The 27,848-nt window shown below is 44.2% G+C and overlaps 1 protein-coding gene across 3 annotated transcripts; it reads right to left on the reverse strand.

Moving 5' to 3' along the window:
* Nucleotides 1-3,023: 3,023 nt before the first annotated feature.
* On the reverse strand, nt 3,024-27,431 carry LOC118358247 (lysine-specific demethylase 2B-like). 3 transcript variants are annotated; one of them, XM_052478704.1, is made up of 10 exons: nt 27,114-27,431; nt 9,569-9,793; nt 8,941-9,084; nt 8,037-8,125; nt 7,328-7,613; nt 6,339-7,138; nt 6,024-6,187; nt 5,727-5,888; nt 5,270-5,488; nt 3,024-5,011 (listed from the first exon to the last, which is right to left on the reverse strand). In XM_052478704.1, exons 1-10 carry the CDS (start codon nt 27,165-27,167, stop codon nt 4,830-4,832), a joined length of 2,325 nt encoding a protein of 774 aa, XP_052334664.1. In that variant the 5' UTR covers nt 27,168-27,431; the 3' UTR covers nt 3,024-4,829. The 3 variants fall into 3 exon arrangements, with proteins under 3 accessions (XP_052334664.1, XP_035591734.1, XP_052334663.1); XM_035735841.2 differs by having other exon boundaries at nt 7,316-7,606; nt 8,039-8,125; nt 27,114-27,429; XM_052478703.1 differs by having other exon boundaries at nt 7,316-7,613; nt 27,114-27,428.
* Nucleotides 27,432-27,848: the final 417 nt, after the last annotated feature.

Here is a 27,848-nt window from a genome sequence, read left to right on the forward strand (position 1 = left end):
CGGTGGATTGAAATGTGTTACTGCATTGGTTTGCTTGAGTGGTCTGTCCTCAAATGAGAAGCAGAGCATGATGACAGTCTGTATAGTTGCATCCAAAACGGCACCCTATGGGGCTTTGAACAGTACATGGCACCCCATGCCCTATGGGGCTTTGAACAGTACATGGCACCCCATGCCCTATGGGGCTTTGAACAGTACATGGCACCCCATGCCCTATGGGGCTTTGAACAGTACATGGCACCCCATGCCCTATGGGGCTTTGAACAGTACATGGCACCCCATGCCCTATGGGGCTTTGAACAGTACATGGCACCCCATGCCCTATGGGGCTTTGAACAGTACATGGCACCCCATGCCCTATGGGGCTTTGAACAGTACATGGCACCCCATGCCCTATGGGGCTTTGAACAGTACATGGCACCCCATGCCCTATGGGGCTTTGAACAGTACATGGCACCCCATGCCCTATGGGGCTTTGAACAGTACATGGCACCCCATGCCCTATGGGGCTTTGAACAGTACATGGCACCCCATGCCCTATGGGGCTTTGAACAGTACATGGCACCCCATGCCCTATGGGGCTTTGAACAGAACCCCAGTACATGGCATGGCACCCCATGCCCTATGGGTCTTTGAACAGTACATGGCACCCCATGCCCTATGGGTCTTTGAACAGTACATGGCACCCCATGCCCTATGGGTCTTTGAACAGTACATGGCACCCCATGCCCTATGGGTCTTTGAACAGTACATGGCACCCCATGCCCTATGGGTCTTTGAACAGGGCACCCCATGCCCTATGGGTCTTTGAACAGTACATGGCACCCCATGCCCTATGGGTCTTTGAACAGTACGGCACCCCATGCCCTATGGGTCTTTGAACAGTACACGGCACCCCATGCCCTATGGGTCTTTGAACAGTACACGGCACCCCATGCCCTATGGGGCTTTAAACAGTACACGGCACCCCATGCCCTATGGGTCTTTGAACAGTACATGGCACCCCATGCCCTATGGGGCTTTAAACAGTACATGGCACCCCATGCCCTATGGGGCTTTGAACAGTACATGGCACCCCATGCCCTATGGGTCTTTAAACAGTACACGGCACCCCATGCCCTATGGGTCTTTGAACAGTACACGGCACCCCATGCCCTATGGGGCTTTTACACGGCAATGCCCATGGGTCTTTGAACAGTGGCACCCCATGCCCTATGGGTCTTTGGGGCCCTATGGGGCTTTAAACAGTACATGGCACCCCATGCCCTATGGGGCTTTGAACACACGGCACCCCATGCCCTATGGGGCATGGCACCCCATGCCCTATGGGGCTTTGAACAGTACATGGCACCCCATGCCCTATGGGGCTTTGAACAGTACACGGCACCCCATGCCCTATGGGTCTTTGAACAGTACACGGCACCGCATGCCCTATGGGTCTTTGAACAGGGCACCCCATGCCCTATGGGTCTTTGAACAGTACACGGCACCCCATGCCCTATGGGGCTTTGAACAGTACATGGCACCCCATGCCCTATGGGGCTTTGAACAGTACATGGCACCCCATGCCCTATGGGGCTTTGAACAGTACATGGCACCCCATGCCCTATGGGGCTTTGAACAGTACATGGCACCCCATGCCCTATGGGGCTTTGAACAGTACATGGCACCCCATGCCCTATGGGGCTTTGAACAGTACATGGCACCCCATGCCCTATGGGGCTTTGAACAGTACATGGCACCCCATGCCCTATGGGTCTTTGAACAGTACATGGCACCCCATGCCCTATGGGTCTTTGAACAGTACATGGCACCCCATGCCCTATGGGGCTTTGAACAGTACATGGCACCCCATGCCCTATGGGTCTTTGAACAGTACATGGCACCCCATGCCCTATGGGTCTTTGAACAGTACATGGCACCCCATGCCCTATGGGTCTTTGAACAGTACATGGCACCCCATGCCCTATGGGGCTTTGAACAGTACATGGCACCCCATGCCCTATGGGCTTTGAACAGTACATGGCACCCCATGCCCTATGGGGCTTTGAACAGTACATGGCACCCCATGCCCTATGGGTCTTTGAACAGTACATGGCACCCCATGCCCTATGGGTCTTTGAACAGTACATGGCACCCCATGCCCTATGGGTCTTTGAACAGTACATGGCACCCCATGCCCTATGGGTCTTTGAACAGTACATGGCACCCCATGCCCTATGGGTCTTTGAACAGTACATGGCACCCCATGCCCTATGGGTCTTTGAACAGTACATGGCACCCCATGCCATATGGGTCTTTGAACAGTACATGGCACCCCATGCCCTATGGGTCTTTGAACAGTACATGGCACCCCATGCCCTATGGGTCTTTGAACAGTACATGGCACTCCATGCCCTATGGGTCTTAGAACAGTAGTGCACTATATAGGCCGAGGATAAGGTTCCATTTTGGACATAGGCACTGAGATTGGGTGGAGAGGTTTCCTGCTCTTAAAATACCAAGCACTGTACTGTATCACACAGTGAACTCCCCTTTGGAAGGGTATGCTAAACAAATTGTGCAAGGTCTGGTCTTTGCATTTGGGAATGTTTAACCTTTTATTTTGGTAATTAAAGATGAATTACATTAGTTTGACTTCGTCTACTTGTCTGGTATGTTGTGATGCCCAGACCACTTTGTCTTGGCAGGCCTTTGAAAAATGCAATTAACAATTTGATAAATGGGAAATTGCTTCAGGAAAATTAATGCAATCCTGTCGGGTGAACTAGTGTTTAGAGTGCTAGATTATGCCGTTGTCTACAAGAAGACAGCTGCAGAGAGCAGCTTCCATGTGACAAATGCTGAATGGAAAAATACAAGCATGGTTGATACATGATCTCAGAGTTGGGTGAGGGGGTTCCAAAAATATGTCCACATGCCAATGTTATTTACTGCTCATTGAAAGCAAAGCCACCCGAGATCACCAGTGACCCTGGCATTTAGGAAATACTCTGCCCTATCAAAAAGGTCACAACTGAGGGTCTGAGGAAATATACTTTTAATGACAATCATAGCACTTGGTTTTAGATTTACAAATATAAAACTACATCATGTGCATCTGTGTGGCCAACAGCATTCACTTGACATTGTACGCCACAATCACAACACATAAATAATGAAAATTATATTATTTGCACAAAACCACAGATATGATTATGGATGATTACTCAAATATAAATAAAGAACATTTAAAATAATGACTAGATCTGTCAATCTTAGAATTAATGACTGGATGAGCAAATGCTCTTTCAAAGAAACTTACTGCACACCAAGTCTGGAGGCCACTTATTGTATGTATGGGTGAAAAATGATTCAATTACTTTACACACTCACATTATGTGGCGGCAGGGTAGCCTAGTCGTTAGAGTGTTGGACTAGTAACCGGAAGGTTGCAAGTTCAAACCCCCGTGCTGACAAGGTACAAATCTGTCGGTCTGCCCCTGAACAGGCACCCCATGCCCTATGGGGCTTTGGTGAACAGTACATGGCAACCCAGGCCATCATTGAAAATAAGAATTTGTTCTTAACTGACTTGCCTAAAGGCAAAATAAAAAATAATGGGCTCTTGCTAAAACATGTGAAACACAAGATTGCATTTTCCTGTTTCATACAAATTTCAAAAGGTGTCACAGAGATTTAAAAATACATTTTACTAACTCTTCATATTGGTTGACTGTTTCATTTCAAGCTGTATTAAATTTAAGTACTTGAGCAACATTTGTTTAAAGATGCAGAAATCGCCCGGCATTTCCTGGTTGCAAAAATTTTAATAGTTCACCCAAATTTTAGATAAAAAATAAGCAAGTATAGTGTAGAATACCATCTAAACCACTGTGAAATATATTTTCCATAACCAAAAATATTGTATTTTCAGCTGTTTAAGGCTGGTGCACAAAAGCAAAAGACAAAAACAAAACTTAAGAACGGGAAGCATAGAAAGAGCTGAACTCTACCGCTTCTTAGACTTGCTTTCAATGACAGGTCTATAACGCACATTTCTATGTGAAATTGGTCAGGTCACCCCAAAAGTTACATATTGCAGCTTTAGACTTTTAGAACGTGTATTTGATCATGGTTTTATTTTCATGTTTTATGTAAAGTAAATCCAGTCCAAGTCAGTAACTACCGTTAAAACTGTAATGTCAACTTCAGAAATTGGCACATGATATCAGGTAAAACACAGCATCCAAAAATATATATTACCATTGGTGTCAAGGCAAACTGATATAAAGGATCTGTAGGTCAATATTCAGTTCTATGACATGTCATCTGGGGTCTGTTCATAGGTTGAAATCTGGAGTGTATCTGGTACTGCATACATAAACTTTCACTGAAACGTAAAAATGTTTTGCCCAATGCATGAATTGTTGTATAAAACAAACCTAAAGAGTAGAAAAAAATCCCCAACAAATTCAATATAACAAACCTTAAAAAAAAAATGTACAAACACAAAAAGAAACACTCATGCAGGCTGTTTTCCTTCACCATCTCCTTCTGTCCAGTAGCTTTACATCTTCCCCTTTCAGCACAAGGATTCTACAACATCCAGAAAGATCGATGCAAAACAATCTGCCCAGTCCATTTACACACCTCTGCTTCTCTCCTCAACTCATGTGACATTGTTCGTTCAGAAATCTAACACGGTATATTCTCCACTGAAGAGGAAATAAACATACAAAACCAACCAGTTCAGGCTTGATGGGGGAAACCTTGTCTTGCTCCATTTAGTGCAAAAGGTAGTTCTTATGTTGTGTACATTTTGGCCTGTGTCAGTGTGCCTCAATGAACTAGCCGAGTTTCTGCAGTAATTTGTCCTCTTTGAGGCCAAACTGTACACTTACAGACATCTCAGCTATGAACTGTTCACAGGCCGTCTTTGTCACCTGTTTGCAGTAGCGTAGGTCAATGTGACAGATGCTTCCACAGCGCTTGAAGAAGGTAAGGGAATGGTCTGTCACCCTATTACAAACTGGAGGCGGAGACAAAAACAGAGCCAGGCATGAGGAAACGTGTACAGAGCCGGATTGAATATTACGTACGCTAAAACGCAACAAAGACTATAGTTAAACTATTAATATAAAATCGAGATAACAGTTTAAGAATAAATACCTCTTCTATACCCTCTAATATTAACAGACATTATAAAAAGTCAAATAGCAGAGTAACTTAAAAACAGCCTCTGTGCGGTTGCCCCTGTTGCTCATACTGACTGGCTGAGGTTTCCTACCTGACAGGTTGATCTCTGTGAGGGAGTCCCTGGTTGTGGTCCCTGCGGCCGTCAGCAGGTTGACTGACTGGTTGTTGACGTGGTTGCAGTAGCTCAGGTCCAGTTGTGAAAGTACCGGCATATGTCTGATAATCAGACGCAGAGAGGCGTCTGTGATGTCCAGTCCAGCCAGACGCAAGTCCATAACGTTCCTCAGCTTACAACGGTTGTCCAACTGGCCTGGGTGGGTGGAGAGGAGGAATAAAATGAGTCATTTCCTGTCTCGCAGTCAAACATGGCGAGTAATGGCCTTCATTTTGGTCCTTTAAATAAACACATGTGAACTATCTAAAGATCCCCTCACATTTTCTTCCTAATGGGTTTTAAAAAGAGGAGCCTCACAGTCACACCCACACCCTGGTTATAACGTAGCCGCGTCAATTTCACACAACTCCCCCCTCCGGTTGCCGGTGGTTACCTGGTCTGTTGTCGGTCGGAGGCGAGAGCAGGTCCCTCATCTGGGCATCTTTGAGCCCCTCTACCCACTGCACATCCAGGGTGCGCAGCAGAGGGCAGCTAGAGGTGCAGAGGGCAGACACAGCCACCCACGAGCACCCGGAGAGCAGCAACACCCGCAGACCTGCAGGACAGAGCGGAGTAGTGTCAGATGAGTTGCAACGCCGAGATGGAGACACAGAGGGATGGGCAGTCTCTAATCTCGACCCAAACCATATTTCTCTCTCATAGATCAGTGTGACATGGCCATGGTACATACCTGGTAAGCGGTTTATAAGCCAGCTTAGTTGCTTCTTGGAGATGTTGGTCCAGCTGAGGTCCAGTGAGAGGGGCTGTCTGCGGATGATGCCACTCAGCATAAGGGGAGTGATAGATTTACAGCGGTTCAGATCGATTATGGTCCACAGTCTTTTATCACAACACCTGTCAGAGATAGACAATGGAGACACACACTCACTATTTGTAATGGACAGGTGAAGGTTTTAGATACCTAGATTCAAATATACCAAGTGTTTACGTTTTTAAAAGGCCCGCGATGTGAAGTAACACAGTTTGAGTAGAATGGAGCTCTCACCATCGGTTCCATGTCTTGCAGACACGCATGCAGACACACAGCTCCTTGTGTGTGATGTATCCGAAGATCTTCACCCAGACCTCTCGCTGCACCGCGTGGGTTTTCCCGTCCACCAGGGGCAATCTATCTGGCGGGGGGCTGATGGGGGGCGGCCGGATGACGTGGCGCTCCATTTGGACACACTTGGGTGGGGAGCGTGGGGGCAGCGGCCGGGTGCCAGGGGAGCTCCTGTTGAAGCCCAGAGGGGTGATTTGGCCGGGGTAGAAGTGGCGCAGCTCCCAGGGAGTGCAGTTAATTTCCTTGGTCCAGAGGTGTGGCTGCTCCCCTCCGAGGTCACTGCCATTGCGGAAGCTCCTCTTTGGCTCTTCATTCTCACTCTCTGGCTCCACCTTCAGGGGCTGGCGGTTCTCATTGACAAGGCAGTCCTCGGTCTTCTGGATCTCCTGGTTCAGTGCTTTGCTCAGCTCTTTACTCAGCTCTTTGTTTGGTAATCGGCGTTTGCGGCATGCTTTGGGACGTGGGCCCTTCTCCTGGGGTTCACTGCCCCCCTCACTACTGGGGCCAGCCCATGGAGAGCTGCAGTGAGACTGGTCACTATCTAGAACAGGAGTTTTGAGAGGAGGCCTGGGCAGGCTTGTCTTTGTGTCCTCGTCATCCTCGTACTCTGCCTCCTCCTCGGTATCGCCTAAACGCCCTCTCCTCTCCAGGCCTTGCCGGTACAGAGAGGCCTTCTCCTCTTCATCCACCTCCTCCTCTTCAGTCTTGATCCGATTAAGGAACAGATGTCCATCTGACTTTCCCTGGAGATAGGAAGGTTTAGTTAGAGAGTATGTTCAACTATGTATACCAGAGCACATAGCATCCAGACTTTAAACAAAAGGAGTTGCTTGGCATAGCATGAAAATTGCCACCCATAGTGAGAGTGTAATGTTATACTAACAAACACAAACCACATGCTAAAATCAGAGTATCTCTACCTTCTTCCTCACATCAAAGTCCTCTTCATAGTCATCGTCGAAGAGCTTCCTCTTCTTCCTCAGTTTGTCCTCAGGTCTGGGCCGAGGCAGGGTGCTAGGGGACAGGACAGGGGGTTGTCTGTGAAGGGGCTCCCATTCCTCAGGTCTGTGTCTGGGTGTCTCATCCCTCTCAGGCTTCCTCTTGACTGTAGACGTAGAGGTGGACTCGCCCTCCTCCTTGACCACCTTCTGCTCCCTCAGCAGAGAGCCAGGGAGGTTGGATGCGTACTTGAACCCTGGTCCCCTTTTTTGCTTGCAGACCAAAAGGTGGGGGAAAAAAAGGAGACAACTTTATACCTTTTGCTTATCACAACGTTGTCAACAAACTGAGCTACTGTTTCACAAGAGTTAAACGAGATAGACTGTGACTACCACTTCTAGAGAATTAGGTGTTGGTTTCCCCTGTAACAGAAAGGGCATTGGTAAGTAGCACAGTAAGTAAACGAACAGGAAGTAAAAACCACAAAGTAAATGCATTATGAAATGCCTCACACTTGAAAGAATTTAACTCTTTGGGGAATGTTTTCCAAAGTTCACAGCCCTGTTTATTAAGTCAATGCAAATCCAACACCAGACTACAAAATATGTTGTGGCAACTGAAATCAGTAATATACCCAGTAACATGTACAATGTATATTTCTGCACATACTTGAGGATAAATGATGAATTCATTCAGGTACTCACTTTTCCTGTTTTCCCAGCGTAGTTGCATTTGGGACATTCCCAACAGTTGGGAAGTTCATCATTCACCACGCCAGAGGCATCTTTAACCTGAAAACCATGAAGTAAAAGAGCTAGTTGACAAGAAGGGCAGACAGGGAGTCTAGAATAAAGTACAATGTTTTCACCACAGAGAGAAAGCGGGAACTGAAAGCACGACCGGGTCCACTTAACGTGAGGCGGTGGAAAACACGTCCTTTTTCCCCTCAGACAATTAAAGTGAGAATCTCTGGACAACCGACAACCTCTAGCATCTGATATAAAGACCGTCACACAAATTCCTATTATCAAAATGAAAAATGTATATTCTTCAGCAATACTTTACCTATCACTTTAGAGTATTATGTGCATGGAATACCGAAGGCAGTCACAACTTCCCTTCATTTGAACAGGTTTGAGCAAGATCATGCTATGGTTTGGCAGAATGGTGAGTCACTTTGCATTTGATTTGCATCCGGCTCGACCCGGCAGTGTCAACAACACTGCAAAGTTCTATTCTTATGCCATGTGGTTTCAGCTGGACACTTCCCCTTCCCAGACACTATATTAGCCTTCTGTAAGTCAATCTGGAGGAAGGAAATTGATGAGCTGGTTCAGTCCGTGTCAAACAACAACAGGAAGTCCCCACCACACCAACGCCTCATGCTGCCTTGTAAAACTGTCTGAAAGTCAAACGCAGTGAATCACCTACCACTGGTACAGCAGCAAACATTCCAGGATACAGTATTACCCTCAAATGAGTCACAAAGCATATAAAAACCATTCAGGCGAATCTCTCACAAACACAAATGATGAGTCATGAAACTCATCAAGTGGAGGCTTGGCCTCGTGTCCAGTCATGACTTGACGGGCTCATCCTAGCTCACCTTTAAGCAGTTGGGGTGAACAATCTCACTGCAGATGGAGCACTCCATGAGCATGATGTTAAACTTGTCCTCCTCTTCCTCCAGGGAGTCCTCCTTACCTGCTTCTCCACACACGACACACACAGCCGTGTGGGGCAGGACAGGCTACAAGGGACAAACACAACATTCCGTAAAACTCATTGATTCAGACACATTGGGTCTACTATGCCAGTGTGCAATACAATTTGGAAATGGTGTTCATAAGTTGCAACGGGTCATTCTGTGTTTCCTGTTTCAGGAGAATCATTAACAGACATTGGCGACGACGCCAAGCCGTAGACAAATGTCCACTGATTGGACAGAATCTAGAGACCATTGACACATGAATGAGTCATACTGTGCCAAATAAAACATTGTTAGCACTCACTTCCTGTTGTCTCGCTCTGTATCATTGTACTTCTGGTCGGTTCTCTTAAGCTGACCATGGTTTTAAACCCTGAACCTCTCATTATGGTTTGTATGTCAAATGCACAGTCTTTGCATGTGGCACAGCACTGCATCATTGAATAAGACAATATTGGCTAACTGAACTCTCTGCTAAATAGTATGGATAATGAAAAGCCTGTGTGGTTTCTTTGGCTTTACTCACTGCAATGCACTGCCTCATGATACAGGACTGCTTCATGCGCCCAGGTCCTCCAAACTTCTTCATGTCTTTACAGAAGTGACAGTCTCCACACTCGGTTCGGAGGCACGCCTCACACTTTCGGCAGCGTGTTCTCCTGCGTCTGGCGCCAGACGCACTGCGATTCGACGGCAGCTTGACCGCTGCTGACGTCCCCATCTTGGGCTTTGGCCGGTTGGCTGCATGCTGCTGCAGAGAGAAAAATGATACAATTCAAGTTGAGGTGGGCAATTTAATGTACACCGTCACCCAAGACAGTAAATACCATCGACTTCATTACTGAACACAAAGCATCTAGTACTGTATGGTCTAATTCTGACATTCATAAAGCTAGTGAGACAGTAGTGCAGAGGCCACTGGCTGTGAGCCACAAACATTTCTAGATGACAATGCCAAATCTGCAAATCAGCGTTTGCCCCCCCCCAACAAAAAATATTCTCCCAATGCTCTTCACCCAAGCCTAGAGCCACCAGAAAAATAAAACCATCCAAATGAGAGATTCCCTATGCAATTACTGAGACACATTTTTGTACTGCAGAGGCGAGTGTTTCCTTGGAAACACAGTCCCCCATATTTTCCTAACCTTTTGAATAGTATAATGAGAGAAGGTGGGAACTAGCAGAGACATACTGTACTTTTAACTTTAATGGGAGGGGGTTAGGATTATTTTGAAATAAATCATTTTCATGACTCCTCTTGCAGCAGTAAGGTACACAACTTGAGGTCATGGGAGATACGCTGGGAAAAAAGTGAAGAGATTAATGTGTTGTAAATTGGGTTATTCATTCCCCTGGTGGCTGTTCTTACTGGCACTAAAAACACTTTGTTGTGGGATCGATGAGTGAAATAGCAGGTAGATTCTAAGAAAGGACCATTCTCCTTCCCTGGCAGGCTATAGCGTCGGGAGTGGTGGATATGCACCTATAGTGATCCCTGAAGGGAAACTAAACCCAATAGATGTACACCTCAAGTAGAATCTGCTGGTTGTCACAAAGAGCCCGCAGTCCCAGTCGAGCATGCCTGCCTACTATCTCCTGCAAAGGACATCAGTGACCCGCACAGCTCATCTATAATGCCTATACAACATTTAAACAACCTATACAAAATACATATATATACATTTTTTTTTAAAGGTACAAATTGCATTGTGTCAAAATATGACCGCTTTAAAATAAATAGACACCAGATCAGTTTTCATCTAGAGGTTTGGAGGAAATATATTCTGTTGAACATACAGAACATGACTCTTAATGACATAATCAATGCTTTTCAATTAGAGAACACAAATAATGAAACAAGCTCAGTAACAAGAACTTCAAGGCACAGGGAGGGGTGTGAGGACCGTTTATTTAACTAGGCAAGTCAGTTAAGAACAAATTCTTATTTTCAATGACGGTGGGTTAACTGCCTGTTCAGGGGCAGAATGACAGATTTGTACCTTGTCAGCTCAGAGGTTTGAACTTGCAACCTTCCGGGTTACTAGTCCAACGCTCTAACCACTAGGCTACCCTGCCGCCCCAGTTGACTGCAGAAATCCAAAACAACCACAATCTATTATCAAGCACTGCAAAATCAGAAGGCTATCACACTCCTGTTAGGCTTAAGTAAGCATGTCAACACTGCATGCTTGTGTACTTATGGCCCAAACACATCTGCCACTGTATTAGCCAGTAACTCCATCAATGAAAATAAACATGAATCACAAGACACACAGGTTTACCAAAAACATCTTACCACCTAGCAATGCTCCTCAATTAAGAATGAATCCACAACAGTGAAACCCTTCCACCCCTGAACTAAACACTGAGATACCCACGTCACAGCCCTTACATAATCATCCTCCTGGACTATCCTGGCTAATAAGGACAAAAACCTCTGTTTTATAAAAGCAGATGGAATTCTTGCTGAGGGCTTAGATAGATAGATAGATAGATAGATAGATAGAGAGAGAGAGAGAGAGAGAGAGAGAGAGAGAGAGAGAGAGAGAGAGAGAGAGAGAGAGAGAGAGAGAGAGAGAGAGAGAGAGAGAGAGAGAGAGAGAGAGAGAGAGAGAGAGAGAGAGAGAGAGAGAGAGAGATATTTCCAGATCCAAACTGAGATTCTCAGAGAGACATAGAACAGAGAGAGAGAGAGGAAGAGAGAGAGAGAGAGAGAGAGAGAGAGAGAGTTGAGAGAGAGAGAGAGAGAGAGAGAGAGAGAGAGAGAGAGAGAGAGATAGGGTCATTGAGAACAAAGTGTTCCAGATCCAAACTGAGAACATTCTAACAGGGCAACATCTAACAGGGATTGGGAAACACAGACTACAATGCTTTTCAGAATAAATATGATTGACCAATAAGTGTGTGTGAAGACACCAGAAAAACACTGACTATCAGCATTGCACAACATTCAAGTGCGATTGCAACATATTCCTGGCATTGTCTTGAACTGTTGAACTTCCAAAAACAGATAATTTTTAGAGACCTTTGAGCAGAACTCTACAAAATGTTATCCAACACAACAGACCCTTAACATCAAAAAGGCACTAATAGACAGACAGGATCAATGTGTAGGCCCACTAGAATCCCATGTGTGCTGCATGACCTCTTTTCCCCTGGGACACCCTCATCTTCACCCCGACAGAGTCCTTGAGTAAAGTATCTGATACTCTCTTACTGCAAATATTCAAGCGTTGTGTGCAACAGCGTCAGCATGACAAAATGCTTGACAAAGTCTTTGATGTAAATAAACAACGTTCTACACAATTCTGTTCTACCAAAGGGGCACGAGTTTGTCTTGGTTAAAACAAACAAAATGAGTACTTACCTAACAAGTGGGTGAGTATGGTCCACAAAGCCCTGACCTCAATCCTATAGAAAATATGTGGGCAGAACTGAAAATGTGTGTGCGAGCAAGGAGGCCTACAAACCTGACTCGGTTACACCAGTTCTGTCAGGAGGAATGGGCCAACATTCCCCAAACTTATTGTGGGAAGCTTGTGGAAGGCTACTCAAAACATTTGACCCAAGTTAAACAATTTAAAGGCTATGCTACCAAATTCTAATTGAGTGCATGTAAAAGTTCTGAAGCACTGGGAATGTGATGAAATGTAATAAAATCACTCTACTATTATTCTGACATTTCACATTCTTTAAATAAAGTGGTGATCCTAACTGACCTAAGACAGGGAATTTTTACTAGGATTAAATGTCAGGAATTGTGAAAAACTGAGTGGTGTATGTAAACCTCCGACTTCAACTGTACACACACACACACACGCACAAATAAAAAACACAACATGCAACAATTTCAACGATTTTACTCAATTACAGTTCACAAAGAAAACAAATAATTGAAATAAATTCATTAGTCCCTAATTTATTCATTTCACATGACTGGGAATTCCAGATATGCATCAGTTGGTCACAGACACCTTTAAAAATATATATATATTTTTAAAGGTCCTCAGGACCTCGTCACAGTATCTCTTTGCATTCAAATTGCCATTGATAAGATGCAATTGTGTTCATTGTCTGTAGCTTATGCCTGCCTATACCATAACGACACGATGGGGCACTGTTGACAACAGCAAACCGCTCGCCCACACAATGCCATACATGTGGTTTGCGGATGCGAGGACGGTCAGACTCATACCCAAATTCTCTAAAACGAAGTTGGAGGCAGCTTATGCTAGAGAAAGGAACATTAAATTATCTGGCAACAGCTCTGGTGGAAATTCCTCCAGTTAGTATGCCAATTGCACAGTCCCTCAAACTTGAGACAACGCACATTTTAGAGTGGCCTTTTATTGTCCCCAGCATAAGGTGCACCTGTGTAATGATAATGTTGTTTAATTAGCTTCTTGAGATAATCCATCCATCTAACAGGTGTGGCATCTTGGCAAAGAAGAAATGCTCACTAACAGGGATGTAAACAAATTTGTGCACAACATGAGAGAAACAAGCTTTTTGTGTTTCTGGAAAATTTCTGCGATCTTTTGTGCGTTGCGTTTATATTTTTGTTCAGTGTAGACCCACACTATGAGGTTGTCTTAATACTGTGAAAATTATTATATTGCCATTTTAGTGTAAGAGCTGTTTGAAAAGACCACCTGAAATTTTAGTCTGTTTTGATGGGAGTCTTGGCCTGCCTGGCAACATCACCAGGCGGTATAGATAATTATCATAATAATAAAAGCCCCATAAACATCCATCAATTTAAGATAAATATCTGTTTTTTGCATTCGGTGCTTCTCAGTCCACCGCATCTGCTGTCTCACTTCAGCATATGCGTTGAAAAGGTAACAGACCTAGAGCGTCTGTGATGCCTCGCAGAAGGCAGGTGGGAAAGCTGCCGTTACCGTCAATATTACTCGCCAACGTGCAATCATTGGACAATAAATTAGACAAGGTACGATCAAGAATATCCTACCAATGGGACAGCAAAAACTGTAATATCCTATGTTTCACAGAATCGTAGCTGAATGACGACATGGATATTCAGCTAGCGGGATACACGCTGCACCGGCAAGATAGAACAGAACACTCCGGTAAGACGGAGTGCACGAAATCTAAGGAAGTCTCTAGATTTTGCTCGCCTGAAGCAATGTGATAAATTGAAAGCCACACTACTTGCCTAGAGAGTTTTCAGCTATACTTTTTATGGCTGTTTATTTACCACCACAGAGAGATGCTGGACCGCACTCAGACAGCTGTATAAGGAAATAAGCAAACAGGAAACCACTCAGCCAGAGGCGGCACTCCTAGTGGTCGGAAACTTTAATGCAGGGAAACTTAAATCAGTTCTAAATCCTGCTATGCCCTGTGTCATGACGTTGCCCTCTTTGGGGATAGCGAGTACCATCCCCCTCTCTCACCCCGTACCAACAGGCTCTGTTAGGCAGGTCATAAATTCCTTGAGGACTTCTCTCCTCATGGCCAGAGTATAAGAGAGAGTGAGTTTTCATAGAGAGAACAAAGGAACTTCTTCCACATCACACAATTTGAGAACTGAACAATATTCATGTTCTGGAGAATGTATAAACGGTTGGTGAAGTAGCCAGCTTCGAACTGGTCCGTTTTGTACAATTTTATAAAATTCATGAGAGACAATACAGCCACATTACCATAACTCTGTTTATTCAAGAGTCTCAGTTGTGAGGCTTGCATCTGATTGTTGTATAAAATTAATGAGTAAAGATTAAACTGTTTGTGAAATTATGTAATGTGATTTTAAACTGTTTAATGAAGGAAACTCCAATTCCCTTTGGAGTTTAACTAAATCATTGGCCCGTCCCATGAACACAGACATTGATCTGGCGTCATGGGACAGCTCCTTTCTACTGTTACGAATATAACCCCCACCGGGAGGAATTCCCTTCAGACCAGCTTACCTCGATTACCACGAGAGGGCTAAGGTTTCAGACCAGTACCTCATCACAGAGGGAGTTACGGTTTGAGTAGATTGTTGAATCTTTTAACCATACCACGTGGTTAAACTCGGAGACGATCGATCCGACAGAATAAGAGCTACTCTTCGATACGAACTACTAGTCTGCAGCTAGAAATTATGTACCTGTGAATGCGAAGGCCGACAGCCACCGAAACATCTATTCTATAAACAACATTGCTGAATTTTACTCTGAACTATCAAATCTAACCACGGCAGAGAGAGAGGGCGGACCAACTCTCCAACAGAAACAAACTTTCCAACAGAGATCACGATGACACACGGAGCGTAAATATATATATTGATTGCAATTATTCCCGAATGAGTGAGCGTTCATGTGCAAAGTCTTAGCATTTCAATTGTTAGAATTATCAAGTGTGTAGTGATTAATTTGCGTAATTCCCGCCTTTCTCAGTCTACACCAACTTCCTATTTTTCTACCAAGACGCCATGCCAGTTTAGCCCACTAGGGCACATCCCCTATAATTTCCTTGGAACCATATCTACTCTGTTTGTACATGCATTTTTGTGATTATTTAGTTAATCATTTATTTATTAATTTATTATAATTTATTTATTGACAGAGACAATTGAAGTATGGAGGATTCATAGTGAAGACTGGGTTCGTGCAGATAACCAACTATTTACGACGTTTGGAATGAGACAAACGTGAGGTAAAGAATAATTCATTAGAAGACCAATTGATCAGATATTAAAATATCTGAAAGTTATATTAGGAACATTATATCTTTGTAGTCTGAATATTTCCCTTGGTGCCCCGACTTCCTAGTTAATTACATTTACACGATTAAGTTAGTTTAATCACGTAATAATAATAATAATTACAGAGAATTTTTTTTTTATGATGCCAAAGACACGACACCAGCAACGAACCATCAAACAGGCAAAACGTCAATACAGGGCTAAGATTGAATCATACTACACCGGCTCCGACACTCATCTTATGTGGCAGGGCTTGCAAACTATTACAGACTACACAGCCACGAGCTGCCCAGTGACACAAGCCTACCAGATGACCGAAATCACTTCTATACTCGCTTCGAGGCAAGCAACACTGAGGCATGCAGGAGAGCATCAGCTATTCCGGACGACTGTGTTCACGCTCTCCGTAGCCGACGTGAGTAAGACCGTCCGGAACAGGTCAACATACACAAGGCCGCGGGGCCAGACGGATTACCAGGACGTGTGCTCCAGGGCATGTGCTCACCAACTGGCAGGTGTCTTCATTGACATTATCAACATGTCCCTGATTGAGTCTATAATGCCAACATGTTTCTAGCAGACCACCTGTGCCCAAGAACACAAAGGCAACCTGCCTAAAATACTACAGTCCCGTAGCATTCACGTCCGTAGCCATGAAGTGCTTTGAAAGGCTGGTAATGGCTCATATCAACACCATTATCCCAGAAACCCTAGACCCACTCCAATTCGCATACCGCCCAAACAGATCCAAAGATGATACAATCTCTATTGCACTCCACACCCTCTCCAAACCAGGACAAAAGGAAGACCTACGTGAGAATGCTATTCATTGACTACAGCTCATCACTTAGCTAAGGACCCTGGGACTAAACACCTCCCTCTGCAACTGGATCCTGGACTTCCTGACGGGCCGTCCCCAGGTGGTGAGGGTAGGTAGCAACACATCTGCCACGCTGATCTTCAACACTGGAGCCCCACAGGGGTGCGTGCTCAGTCCCCTCCTGTACTCCCTGTTCACCCACGACTGCATGGTCAGGAACGACTCCAACACCATCATTAAGTTTGCAGACGACACAACAGTGGTAGTCGCCTGATCACCGACAATGACGAAACAGACTAGAGGGAGGACCTGGCCGGGTGGTGCCAGAATAACAACCTGTCCCTCAACGTAACCAAGACTAAGGAGATGATTGTGGACTACAGGAAAAGAAGGACCGAGCACACCCCCATTCTCGTCGACGGAGCTGTAGTGGAGCAGGTTGAGAGCTTCAAGTTCCTTGCTGTCCACATCAACAAACTAGAATGGTCCAAACACACCATGACAGTCGTGAAGAACGCACGACAAAGCCGATTACCCCTCAGGAAACTAAAAAGATTTGTCATGGGTCCTGAGATCCTCAAAATGTTTTACAGCTGCAACATCGAGAGCATCTTGACTGGTTGCATCACTGCCTGGTATGGCAATTGCTCGGCCTCCGACCGCAAGGCACTACAGAGGGTAGCGCGTACGGCCTAGTACATCACTGGGGCTAAGCTGCCTGCCATCCAGGACCTCTACACCAGGCGGTGTCAGAGGAAGGCCCTAAAAATTGTCAAAGACCCCAGCAACCCCAGTCATAGACTGTAATCTCTACTACCGCATGGCAAGCGGTACCGGAGTGCCAAGTCTAGAACAAAAATGCTCCAACAGTATTTACCCCCAAGCCATAAGAGTCCTGAACAGGTAATCAAATGGTTACGAGGACTATTTGCATTGTATGCCCCCCCCCCCAACCCCTCTTTATACGCTACTGCACTCTGTTTATCATATATGCATAGTCACTTTAACTATACATTCATGTACATATGTATATACTACCTCAATTGGTCCGACCAAACAGTGCTCCCACACATTGGCTAACCGGGCAATCTGCATTGTGTCACGTCACCCACCAACCCCCATTTTACGCGACTGCTACTCTCTGTTCATCATATATGCAGTCACTTCAACCATATCTACATGTACAGTCATTGCCAAAAGTTGAGAATGACACAAATATTAATCTCTACAAAGTTTGCTGCTTCAGTGTCTTTAGATATTTTTGTCAGATGTTACTATGGGATACTGAAGTATAGTTACAAACATTTCAAAGGTTTTTATTGACAATTACAAGAAGTTCATGCAAAGAGTCAATATTTGCAGTGTTGACCCTTCTTTTTCAAGACCTCTGCAATCCGCCCTGGCATGCTGTCAAGTAACATCTGGGCCACATCCTGACTGATGGCATCACTGGGGCGGCAGGGTAGCCTAGTGGTTAGAGCATTGGACGAGTAACCGGAAGGTTGCAAGTTCAAACCCCTGAGCTGACAAGGTACAAATCTGTCATTCTGCCCCTGAACAGGCAGTTAACCCACTGTTCCTATACCGTCATTGAAAATAAGAATTTGTTCTTAACTGACTTGCCTAATTATTATTATTATTTTTTAAATGGCAGCCCATTAGTGCATAATCAGAATTTGTGGGGTTTTGTTTGTCCACCCGCCTCTTGAGGATTGACTGCAAGTTCTCAATGGGATTAAGGTCTGGGGAGTGTCCTGGCCATGGACCCAAAATATCGATGTTTTGTTCCCCGAGCCACTTAGTTATCAATTTTGCCTTATGGCAAGGTGCTCCATCATGCTGGAAAAGGCATTGTTCGTCACCAAACTGTTCCTGGATGGTTGGGAGAAGTTGCTCTCGGAGGATGTGTTGGTACCATTCTTTATTCATGGCTGTGTTCTTAGGCAAAATTGTGAGTGAGCCCACTCCCTTGGCTGAGAAGCAAACCCACATGAATGGTCTCAGGCTGCTTTACTGTTGGCATGACACAGGACTGATGGTAGCGCTCACCTTGTCTTCTCCGGACAAACTTTCTTCCGGATGCTCCAAACAATCGGAAAGGGGATTCAGAGAAAATGACTTTACCCCAGTCCTCAGCAGTCCAATCCCTATACCTTTTGCAGAATATCAGTCTGTCCCTGATGTTTTTCCTGGAGAGAAGTGGCTTCTTTGCTGCCCTTCTTGACACCAGGCCATCCTCCAAAAGTTTTCGCCTCATTGTGCATGCAGATGCACTCACACATGCCTGCTGCCATTCCTGAGCAAGCTCTGTACTGGCGCCAGGACCGCCTCTCAACTTTAGGAGACGGTCCTGGCGCTTGCTGGACCTTCTTGGGCACCCTGAAGCCTTCTTCACAACAATTGAACAGCTCCCCTTGAAGTTCTTGATGATCCGATAAATGGTTGATTTAGGTGCAATCTTACTGGCAGCAATATCCTTGCCTGTGAAGCCCCTTTTTGTGCAAAGCGACAATGACGGCACGCGTTTCCTTGCAGGTAACCATGATTGACAGAGGAAGAACAATCATTCCAAGCACCACCATCCTTTTGAAGCTTCCAGTCTGTTATTCGAACTCAATCAGCATGACAAAGTATTCTCCAGCCTTGTCCTCGTCAACACTCACACCTGTTAACGAGAGAATCACTGACATGAGGTCAGCTGGTCCTTTTGTGGCAGGGCTGAAATGCAGTGGAAATGTTTTTGGGGGATTCAGTTCATTTGCATGGCAAAGAGGGACTTTGCAATTAATTGCAATTCATCTGATCACTCTTCATAACATTCTGGAGTATATGCAAATTGCCATCATACAAACTGAGGCAGCAGACTTTGTGAAAATTAATATTTGTCATTCTCAAAAGTTTGGCCACGACTGTACATACTACCACAATCAGCCGGACTAAGCGGTGTCTATGTAGCCTCGCTACTGTTTTTCACTATCTTTTTACTGTCGCTTTTATAACTTTACTTACCTATTGTTCACCTAATACCTTTTTGCACAATTGGTTAGAGCCTGTAAGTAAGCATTTCACTGTAAGAAACTGTAAAAAACTTTAATTTGATTTGTAGCGTCTGAACAGTTTGGCCCACAAAGTCTTATGGAAAGATGAGACGCTCATGAACATGGTCGGTAGTGTTGCAACAAATGCTTTCTGGTCTTTCATATATCTCTCTGATGTAGGAGAGACACTTCAGAACAATCTTCCTTTTGAGTGAATCTGTTCTTCAATATGTTTATATAGGCTAATACAGTGCATTCGACAAGTATTCAGACCCCTTGACTTTTTACACATTTTATTCTAAAATGGATTAAACTGTCTCCCCAATCATCAAATCTACACACAATACCGCATAATGACAAAGCAAAAACAGGATTTTAGAAATGTTTGCAAATGTATTAAACATAAAAAAAAACTGAAATCTCCCATTTACATAAGTATTCAGACACTTTACTCTGTTGAAGCACCTTTGGCAGCAATTACAGCTTTGAGTCTTCTTGGGTGTGACACTACAAGCTTGGCACACCTGTATTTAGATAGTTTCTCCTATTCTTCTCTGCAGATCCTCTCAAGGTCTGTCAGGTTGGATGGGGAGCGTCGCTGCAGAGCTATTTTCAGGTCTCTCCTGAGATGTTTGACTGGGTTCAAGTCCGGGCTCTGGCTGGGCCACTCAAGGACATTCAGAGACTTGTCCCGAAGCCACTTCTGCATTGTCTTGGCTGTGTGCTTAGGGTCGTTGTCCTGTTGCAAGCTGAACCTTCACCCCAGTCTGAGGTCCTGAGCGCTCTGGAGCAGGTTTTCATCAAGGATCTCTCTGTACTTTGGTCCGTTCATCTTTCCCTCGATCCTGACTAGTCTCCCAGTCCCTGCAGCTGAAAAACATCCCCCCAGCTTGATGCTGCCACCACCATGCTTTACCGTAAGGATGGTATTGGCCAGGTGATGAGCGGTGCCTGGTTTCCTCTAGACGTGACGCTTGGCATTCAGGCCAAATAGTTCAATGTTGGTTTCATCAGACCAGAAAATCTGGTTTCTCATGGTCTGAGAGTCTTTTAGGTGCCTTTTGGCAAACACCAAGCGGGCTGTCATGTGCCTTTTAATGATATTGTGGCTTCCGTCTGGCCACTCTACCATAAAGGCCTGATTGGTGGAGTGTTGCAGAGATTGTTGTCCTTCTGGAAGGTTCTCCAATCTCCACAGAGGAACTCTAAAGCTCTGTCAGAGTGACCATCAGGTTCCTGGTCACCACCCTGACCAAGGCCATTTTTTTACTTCACCTTTATTTAACCAGGTAGGCCATTTGAGAACAAGTTCCCATGTACAACTGCACCTGGCCAAGATAAAGCAAAGCAGTGCGACAAAAACAACACAGAGCTACACATAAACAAATGTACTGTCAATAACACAATAGAAAAATATAAATCTATGTACAGTGTGTGCAAATGTAGAAGAGTAGCAATAAATAGGCCATAGAGGCGAAATAATTACAATTTAGCATTAATACTGGAGTGATAGATGTGCAAGTAGAGATGCCCTCTTGCACCCAAGTAAGTAATAATATGGGGAGGAGGTAGTTGGGTGTGCTATTTACAGATTGGCTGTGTACAGGTACAGTGATCGGTAAGCTGCTCTGACTGCTGATGCTTAAAGTTAGAGCGGGAGATAGAAGTCTCTGATATTTGCATTTCGTTCCAGTCATTGGCAGCAGAGAACTGGAAGGACAGCTATACCTGCTGGAGCACGTGCTACAGGTGAGTGTTGCCCTTATCCCCTAATTTCTCAGTTTGGGCGGGTGGCCAGCTCTAGGAAGAGTCTTGGTAGTTCCAAACTTCTTCCATTTAAGAATGATGGAGGTCACGGTGTTCTTGGGGACCTTCGATGCTGCAGACATTTTTTGGTACCCTTTCTCAGATCTGTGCCTCGACACAATCCTGCCTCTGAGCTCTTACGGACAATTCCTTCGACCTCATGGCTTGGTTTTTGCTCTGACATGCACTAACAACTGTTGTACCAACTAGACAGGTGTGTCTTTCCAAATCAGATGGACTCCAATCAAGTTGTAGAACAATCTGAAGGATAATCAATGGAAACAGGATGCACCTGAGATCAATGTTGAGTCTCATAGCAAAGGGTCTGAATACTTATTTATTTTTAATACATTTGCAAAAATGTCTGAAAACCTGTTCTCGCTTTATGGGGTATTGTGTGTTGATTGAGGGATCTTTGTTAAATCAATTTTAGAATAAGTCTAATGTAACAAAATGTGGAAAAAGTAAACGAGTCGGAATTACTTTCCAAAATAATATTCATCATAATAAATTCTAAATATTTTTCACCATGGAGAATTAAAACTATTAATCAAATAGCTAAATTATCATTGGTACAACCTTCTAACAACAATTCCATAAAGCTTAGTTGACCCCCCCCACTGGCTTAGACTGAAGGTTTAATTAAAGAGTTTCATTCCTCTCTGCCAATATTAGCTAGTTTTCAGGTTACATATCCCTCTTATTAGTCCCCTCACTCAGACCACCCACTGCTAGACAGTCATAGCAAAATTCTTGCTTGAGAAATTGCTCTTGGCTAAAAAGCTATTTTTGTTTCCTTTTGACCACTAATTCAAGAAACAAAATAACAATTATTTTTATTGCATTTGGCCTTTAAGACCTTTTTATAGTATTTTTAACATTTTTAACCAAAGTGGTCTCGCTGGTATGAAATATTACAGAATCTAGTCAAAAATATGAAGACTAATGTGTTTGTCTACAGAGTCTTGAGCTTTAATAGTTCCAGACAAGGAACAGAAACAAAACAACTGACAAGCACTTACTGTAACTTGGCTGACTAATGTGCTACGAATGTTAGGTAAGTTTGTTGAGGCCCTCAAACACTAGGCCTAGATGGGGGCCTGGTCTGAGTAAGGCCCTCTGACTCAGTTTCACTGTGGATATCAGTGCTATGGTAGGAAGTCACATGGTTCACCACCTGCCTAGCTCCAGTGGACCCCAGGACGCCACACCACACAAAGGGGGGAGTCTATGACATCTCTACAACTGTGCCAAAAGAATAAGATTGAAATCATCTCCTTCATGAACAATGACTGTGCGAGTGGGTGTTTAAAGGGAAATGTCAAAATTGTTCTACTTCATCGTCATCATCATCATCTTCAGCACCACCCCAAAATCAACAATGTGAAAAGGGTGCATTTCTGTTTGTATTAATTAAAAAAGATGGAGGAAGAGAAATGTTTCTATTGATGTCGGTGGGCATCATGTGATTTTAACCAATTCTAAGTAGGCATTGCCTACTAATTGGTTGATGTCATTGGAAATACTCATCTTCCGCTTATCATTTTTACTACATCACATATGTTAATGTTGGTGTGGTGCTGGAGATGATGAATATGAAGTTAAATTCTCTTTACATTTCTCTTTAATGTATTGTGCTTCCTAACTCATAGCCCCCCAGGAAACCACCATTTGTCTTTTAATTGAAGCTGGGAGAGCAAGGAGTTTGAAGCTGGGTTGTGTTTGAATCAGTACTCAGTGAAACAATCCTACATCTTCCTCCATAAGGTCCTGGATCCCACTGGTCTAGCTTGTATTTTCTGCTTGCGGGGTAACCTACAACGAAAAGTAGCCAAACAGGCAAGAGCAATCAAGTAGTGCTGTAAGAGCTAACCGTTTTTCTGTAAAAATGGGGTAAATCGGTTACGGAATTGGCGGCAGAGAGAAAAGTCATTGCTGTTTTTTTCTCCATACATTTTCCTTGGAGTTAAAGAATTTTGCCGTTTGAAATCTAATTCCTGCAATTCTACATATTTGGGCATGGCTATTTCTGTGTTCTTGTGCTCAAACATAACAAAACCAATGGAGAACCCAATCGGGGCCCCTGGGCATGTACCCTGCTTGCCCTGTCAGTAATCCAGTCATGCCAGAAATACTCCTACATTTGTTTTTAGACATTTCTATTCTCCCTGACTGTTCAGCTTTTATTTTCATGATTTCTAATTCTCAAAGATTGTACATGCAAATACCGTGCATTTGTAAAGTATTCAGACCTTCACTTTTTCCACATTTTGTTACGTTACAACCTTATTCTAAAGTACATGTTGTTTTCCTCAATCTACCTCATAATAACAAAGTGAAAACAGGTTTAGACATTTTCGCAAATGTATAAAATAAATATGCAAATACCTTATTTACACAAGTATTCAGACCATTTGCTATAAGACTAGAAATTCAGCTCAGGTGTATCCTGTTGCCATTGATCATTCTTGACATGTTTCTATAACTTGATTGGAGTCCACCTGTGGTAAATTCAATTGATTGGACATGATTTGGAAAGACCCACACCGCTCTATATAAAAAAGGTCCCATGGTTATTAGTGCATGTCAGAAAAAACAGCCATGAGGTCGAAGGAATTGTCCATAGAGCTCTCGAGACAGGTTTGTGTCAAGGCACAGATTTGGGGAAAGGTACAAAAATATTTCTGCAGCACTGAAAGTCCATAAGTACAGGATGGCCTCCATCGTTCTTAAATGGAAGAAGTTTGGAACCACCAAAACTCTTTCTAGAGCTGGCCACCCAGCCAAACTGAGCAATCAGGGGAGAAGGGCGGGCCTTGGTCTGGGAGGTGACCAAGAACCCGATGGTCACTCTGACAGAGCTCCAGAGTTCCTCTGTGGAGATGGGATAACCATCTCTGCAGCACTCCATCAATCAGGCCTTTATGGTAGAGTGGCCGGATGGAAGCCACTCCTCAGTAAAAGGCACATGACAGCCCGCTTGGAGTTTTCCAAAAGGCACCTAAAGGACTCTCAGACCATGAGAAACAAGATTCTCTGGTCTGATGAAACCAATATTGAACGATTTAATCAAATCAAATCACATTTTATTTGTAACATACACATGGTTAGCAGATGTTAATGCGAGTGTAGCGAAAATGCTTGTGCTTCTAGTTCCGACAATGCAGTAATAACCAACAAGTAATCTAGCTAACAATTCCAAAACTACTACCTTATAGACACAAGTGTAAGGGGATAAAGAATATGTACATAAAGATATATGAATGAGTGATGGTACAGAGCGGCATAGGCAAGATACAGTAGATGGTAATGAGTACAGTACATACATGAGATGAGTATGTAAACAAAGTGGCATAGTTAAAGTGGCTAGTGATACATGTATTACATAAAGATGCAGTAGATGATATAGAGTACAGTATATACGTATACATATGAGATGAATAATGTAGGGTATGTAAACATTATATTAGGTAGCATTGTTTAAAGTGGCTACTGATATATTTTACATAATTTCCCATCAATTCCCATTATTAAAGTGGCTGGAGTTGAGTCAGTGTGTTGGCAGCAGCCACTCAATGTTAGTGGTGGCTGTTTAACAGTCTGATGGCCTTGAGTTAGAAGCTGTTTTTCAGTCTCTCGGTCCCAGCTTTGATGCACCTGTACTGACCTCGCCTTCTGGATGATAGCGGGGTGAATAGGCAGTGGCTCGGGTGGTTGTTGTCCTTGATGATCTTAATGGCCTTCCTGTGACATCGGGTGGTGTAGGTGTCCTGGAGGGCAGGTAGTTTGCCCCCGGTGATGCGTTGTGCAGACCTCACTACCCTCTGGAGAGCCTTACGGTTGTGGGCGGAGCAGTTGCCGTACCAGGCGGCGAATGCTTGGCCTGAATGCTAAGCGTCACATCTGGAGGAAACCAGACACCGCTCATCACCTGGCCAATACCATCCCTACGGTGAAGTATGGTGGTGGCAGCATCATGCTGTGGGGATGATTTTCAGCGGCAGGAACTGGGAGACTAGTCAGGATCGAGGGAAAGATGAACGGACCAAAGTACAGAGATCCTTGATGAAAACCTGCTCCAGAGCGCTCAGGACCTCAGACTGGGGCAAAGGTTCACCTTCCAAAAGGACAACAACCCTAAGCACACAGCCAAGTCAACGCAGGAGTGGCTTCAGGACAAGTCTCTGAATGTCCTTCAGTGGCCCAGCCAGGGCCCGGACTTGAACCCAATCTAACATCTCAGGAGAGACCTGAAATTCACTGTGCAGCAACACCTCCCACCCAACCTGACAAGAACTTGAGAGGATCTGCAGAGAAGAATGGGAGAAACTCCACAAATACAGGCGTGCCAAGCTTGTAGCGTCATACCGAAGAAGACTAGGTTGTAATCACTGCCAAAAGTGCTTCAACAAAGTACTGAGTAAATAAAGGATTTGAATACTTATGTAAACGTGATATTTCCATTTTATTTTATAAATTTGCTAACATTTCTAAAAAACTGTTTTTGCTATGTAATTATAGGGTATTGTTTGTAGATTGTTGAGGAATTTAAAAAAAATTTTTTTTTATAATAAGGCTGTAACGTAACAAAATGCTGAAAAGGTGAAGGGGTGTGAATACACTTTGAGAATGATCTTTTCAACATACTTTGTGTGGTTTGAGTCATTCAAGTTTACACTGAAAGCATTTTTCTGTCCCGAAAATGTATATTTTGTTTATATGCGGTGCGCCTCTGCTAAATTAATAGAGGGTAAACACTGACAGCTCATTGTTCCCTCTCCCAAACCCCCTCTTAAAAAGGCACAGAGCATGGTGAGGCCTGAGTTATATGAGCAATGAGGGTCAAGAAAATCATGTTATGTGAGAACAATTCACAGGATATGAGGTATTTCTCCAGATAGTTGAGACATGGAAGAAATATGTATGTGTGTAAAGCAAACTAAACCTGAATGTGACATAATGGAGCTACAGTTGGCATGGGCTGAGGTAATGTAATCGATTTACTTTAGTTTAAGTAACAAACCAAGCCCGAGGTTAAGTGGAGTGAAAGGCCCCACATGTACAGCCATGCTGCCTCCTACACTACTCTCCCACACCCTCACTGTTCACACAAAAATACCAGTCACAATGGCCCATCATTTTCCATAATCACAGTAGCTTTGACCAAGAACACAATCTGACAGGTCAGTGTGTGACAAAAACATCTAGTAGTCAGAGAGACCATGTATATTCACTGTGTCCTCTTCGGGTTTTATTTAAAACACAAAAACTGAGCTCTGAGGATACTGGACCACATAAGAAAATCAAGTATGGAGATCAAAGAACTACTTTGGTGGGTAGCTCATTCCTTTCTTTCTTGGGTCTGTCTGACACAAGTCGCCAGGATACAAGAGCCAGGGACAGGAGAAGGCGTATGTCTAAAACCTGTGAAATAGCTAAGCTAGCTCTTGCCCAGTGGATTAGTTACCCGAAACAAAATGTTTCCATTTTCCCTCCATTCCCCTGATCAAATTACTACCCTATTCCTGCTCATGATGGCAAGTGAGCAAAGATCGAGAGAAAAGAGGTCGGTGGGGGGAGAGAAAATACGTTCTACTCACGATTACAGCTCTAAAGCAAAGCCCCTCTTGAAGAAAAACAACAGCATGCCGATTAGAAACCCAATGTGTTCAGTGTCAATGTTCTGTTGTCTAACCTGTTCAGATTCTGATTCATAATCCTCTTCATCTGCACTCAGTGACAAGGCCATAGTTCCTCTCTTCTCATCGTCTGTCCAGCGTTTTAGAGAAAACTGACATGGCTGAAGCTTCCAGCCCGGCTGCTGTTCTGTTCTCTATTCACCGCTCTCTCTCTCTCTCTCTGTCGCCCCCCTCTCCCTCTCTTCACACACAGGAACAGGCAGCTGCATAGGCACACACAAGGCGGCAGGAAGCCTCATGCATATGCGTTGGGAAGGTCAGGGGGAACAGGCCAAGCCAATGGAGAGACAGATGGCATTCGGTTAAATGTGTATAGATATATGTGAATGCACTCCTTCGCGCCCCCACCCCTCTCCCCCTTCACAGTTTTGAGCTATAATTTTAATGATTTGTTTTATCTCTTATTTTTTATTTCTATTTTATTTTGAAAGTAAACAGCACAAACTCATCCCGGGAAGAAAAAAAAGGCGAAACTAATCTACGCCCGTTCTGATAAAAACCTTAGGGCATCTAGCCTCGGGGGATGCCTTGCTTGACCACACCCTCCTTCCTTGCTCTTGGCCTGCCCTGCATCTTCCACCAATCCAATTGTTTCTTATGGACAGAAAAGAGCAGAAGCTCTGAGCTGTCCGACCAGGTCCATTGTCCGGCACCCAGAGTCAGAAATGGTGGTGGAACTGGAGGGGGTAGGGAGGGAATGGTCAGGAATAGCACAGACCGAGGGTCATTAG

Source organism: Oncorhynchus keta, chromosome 25 (genome assembly GCF_023373465.1).
Source record: "Oncorhynchus keta strain PuntledgeMale-10-30-2019 chromosome 25, Oket_V2, whole genome shotgun sequence".
NCBI classification, from domain to species: domain Eukaryota; kingdom Metazoa; phylum Chordata; class Actinopteri; order Salmoniformes; family Salmonidae; genus Oncorhynchus; species Oncorhynchus keta.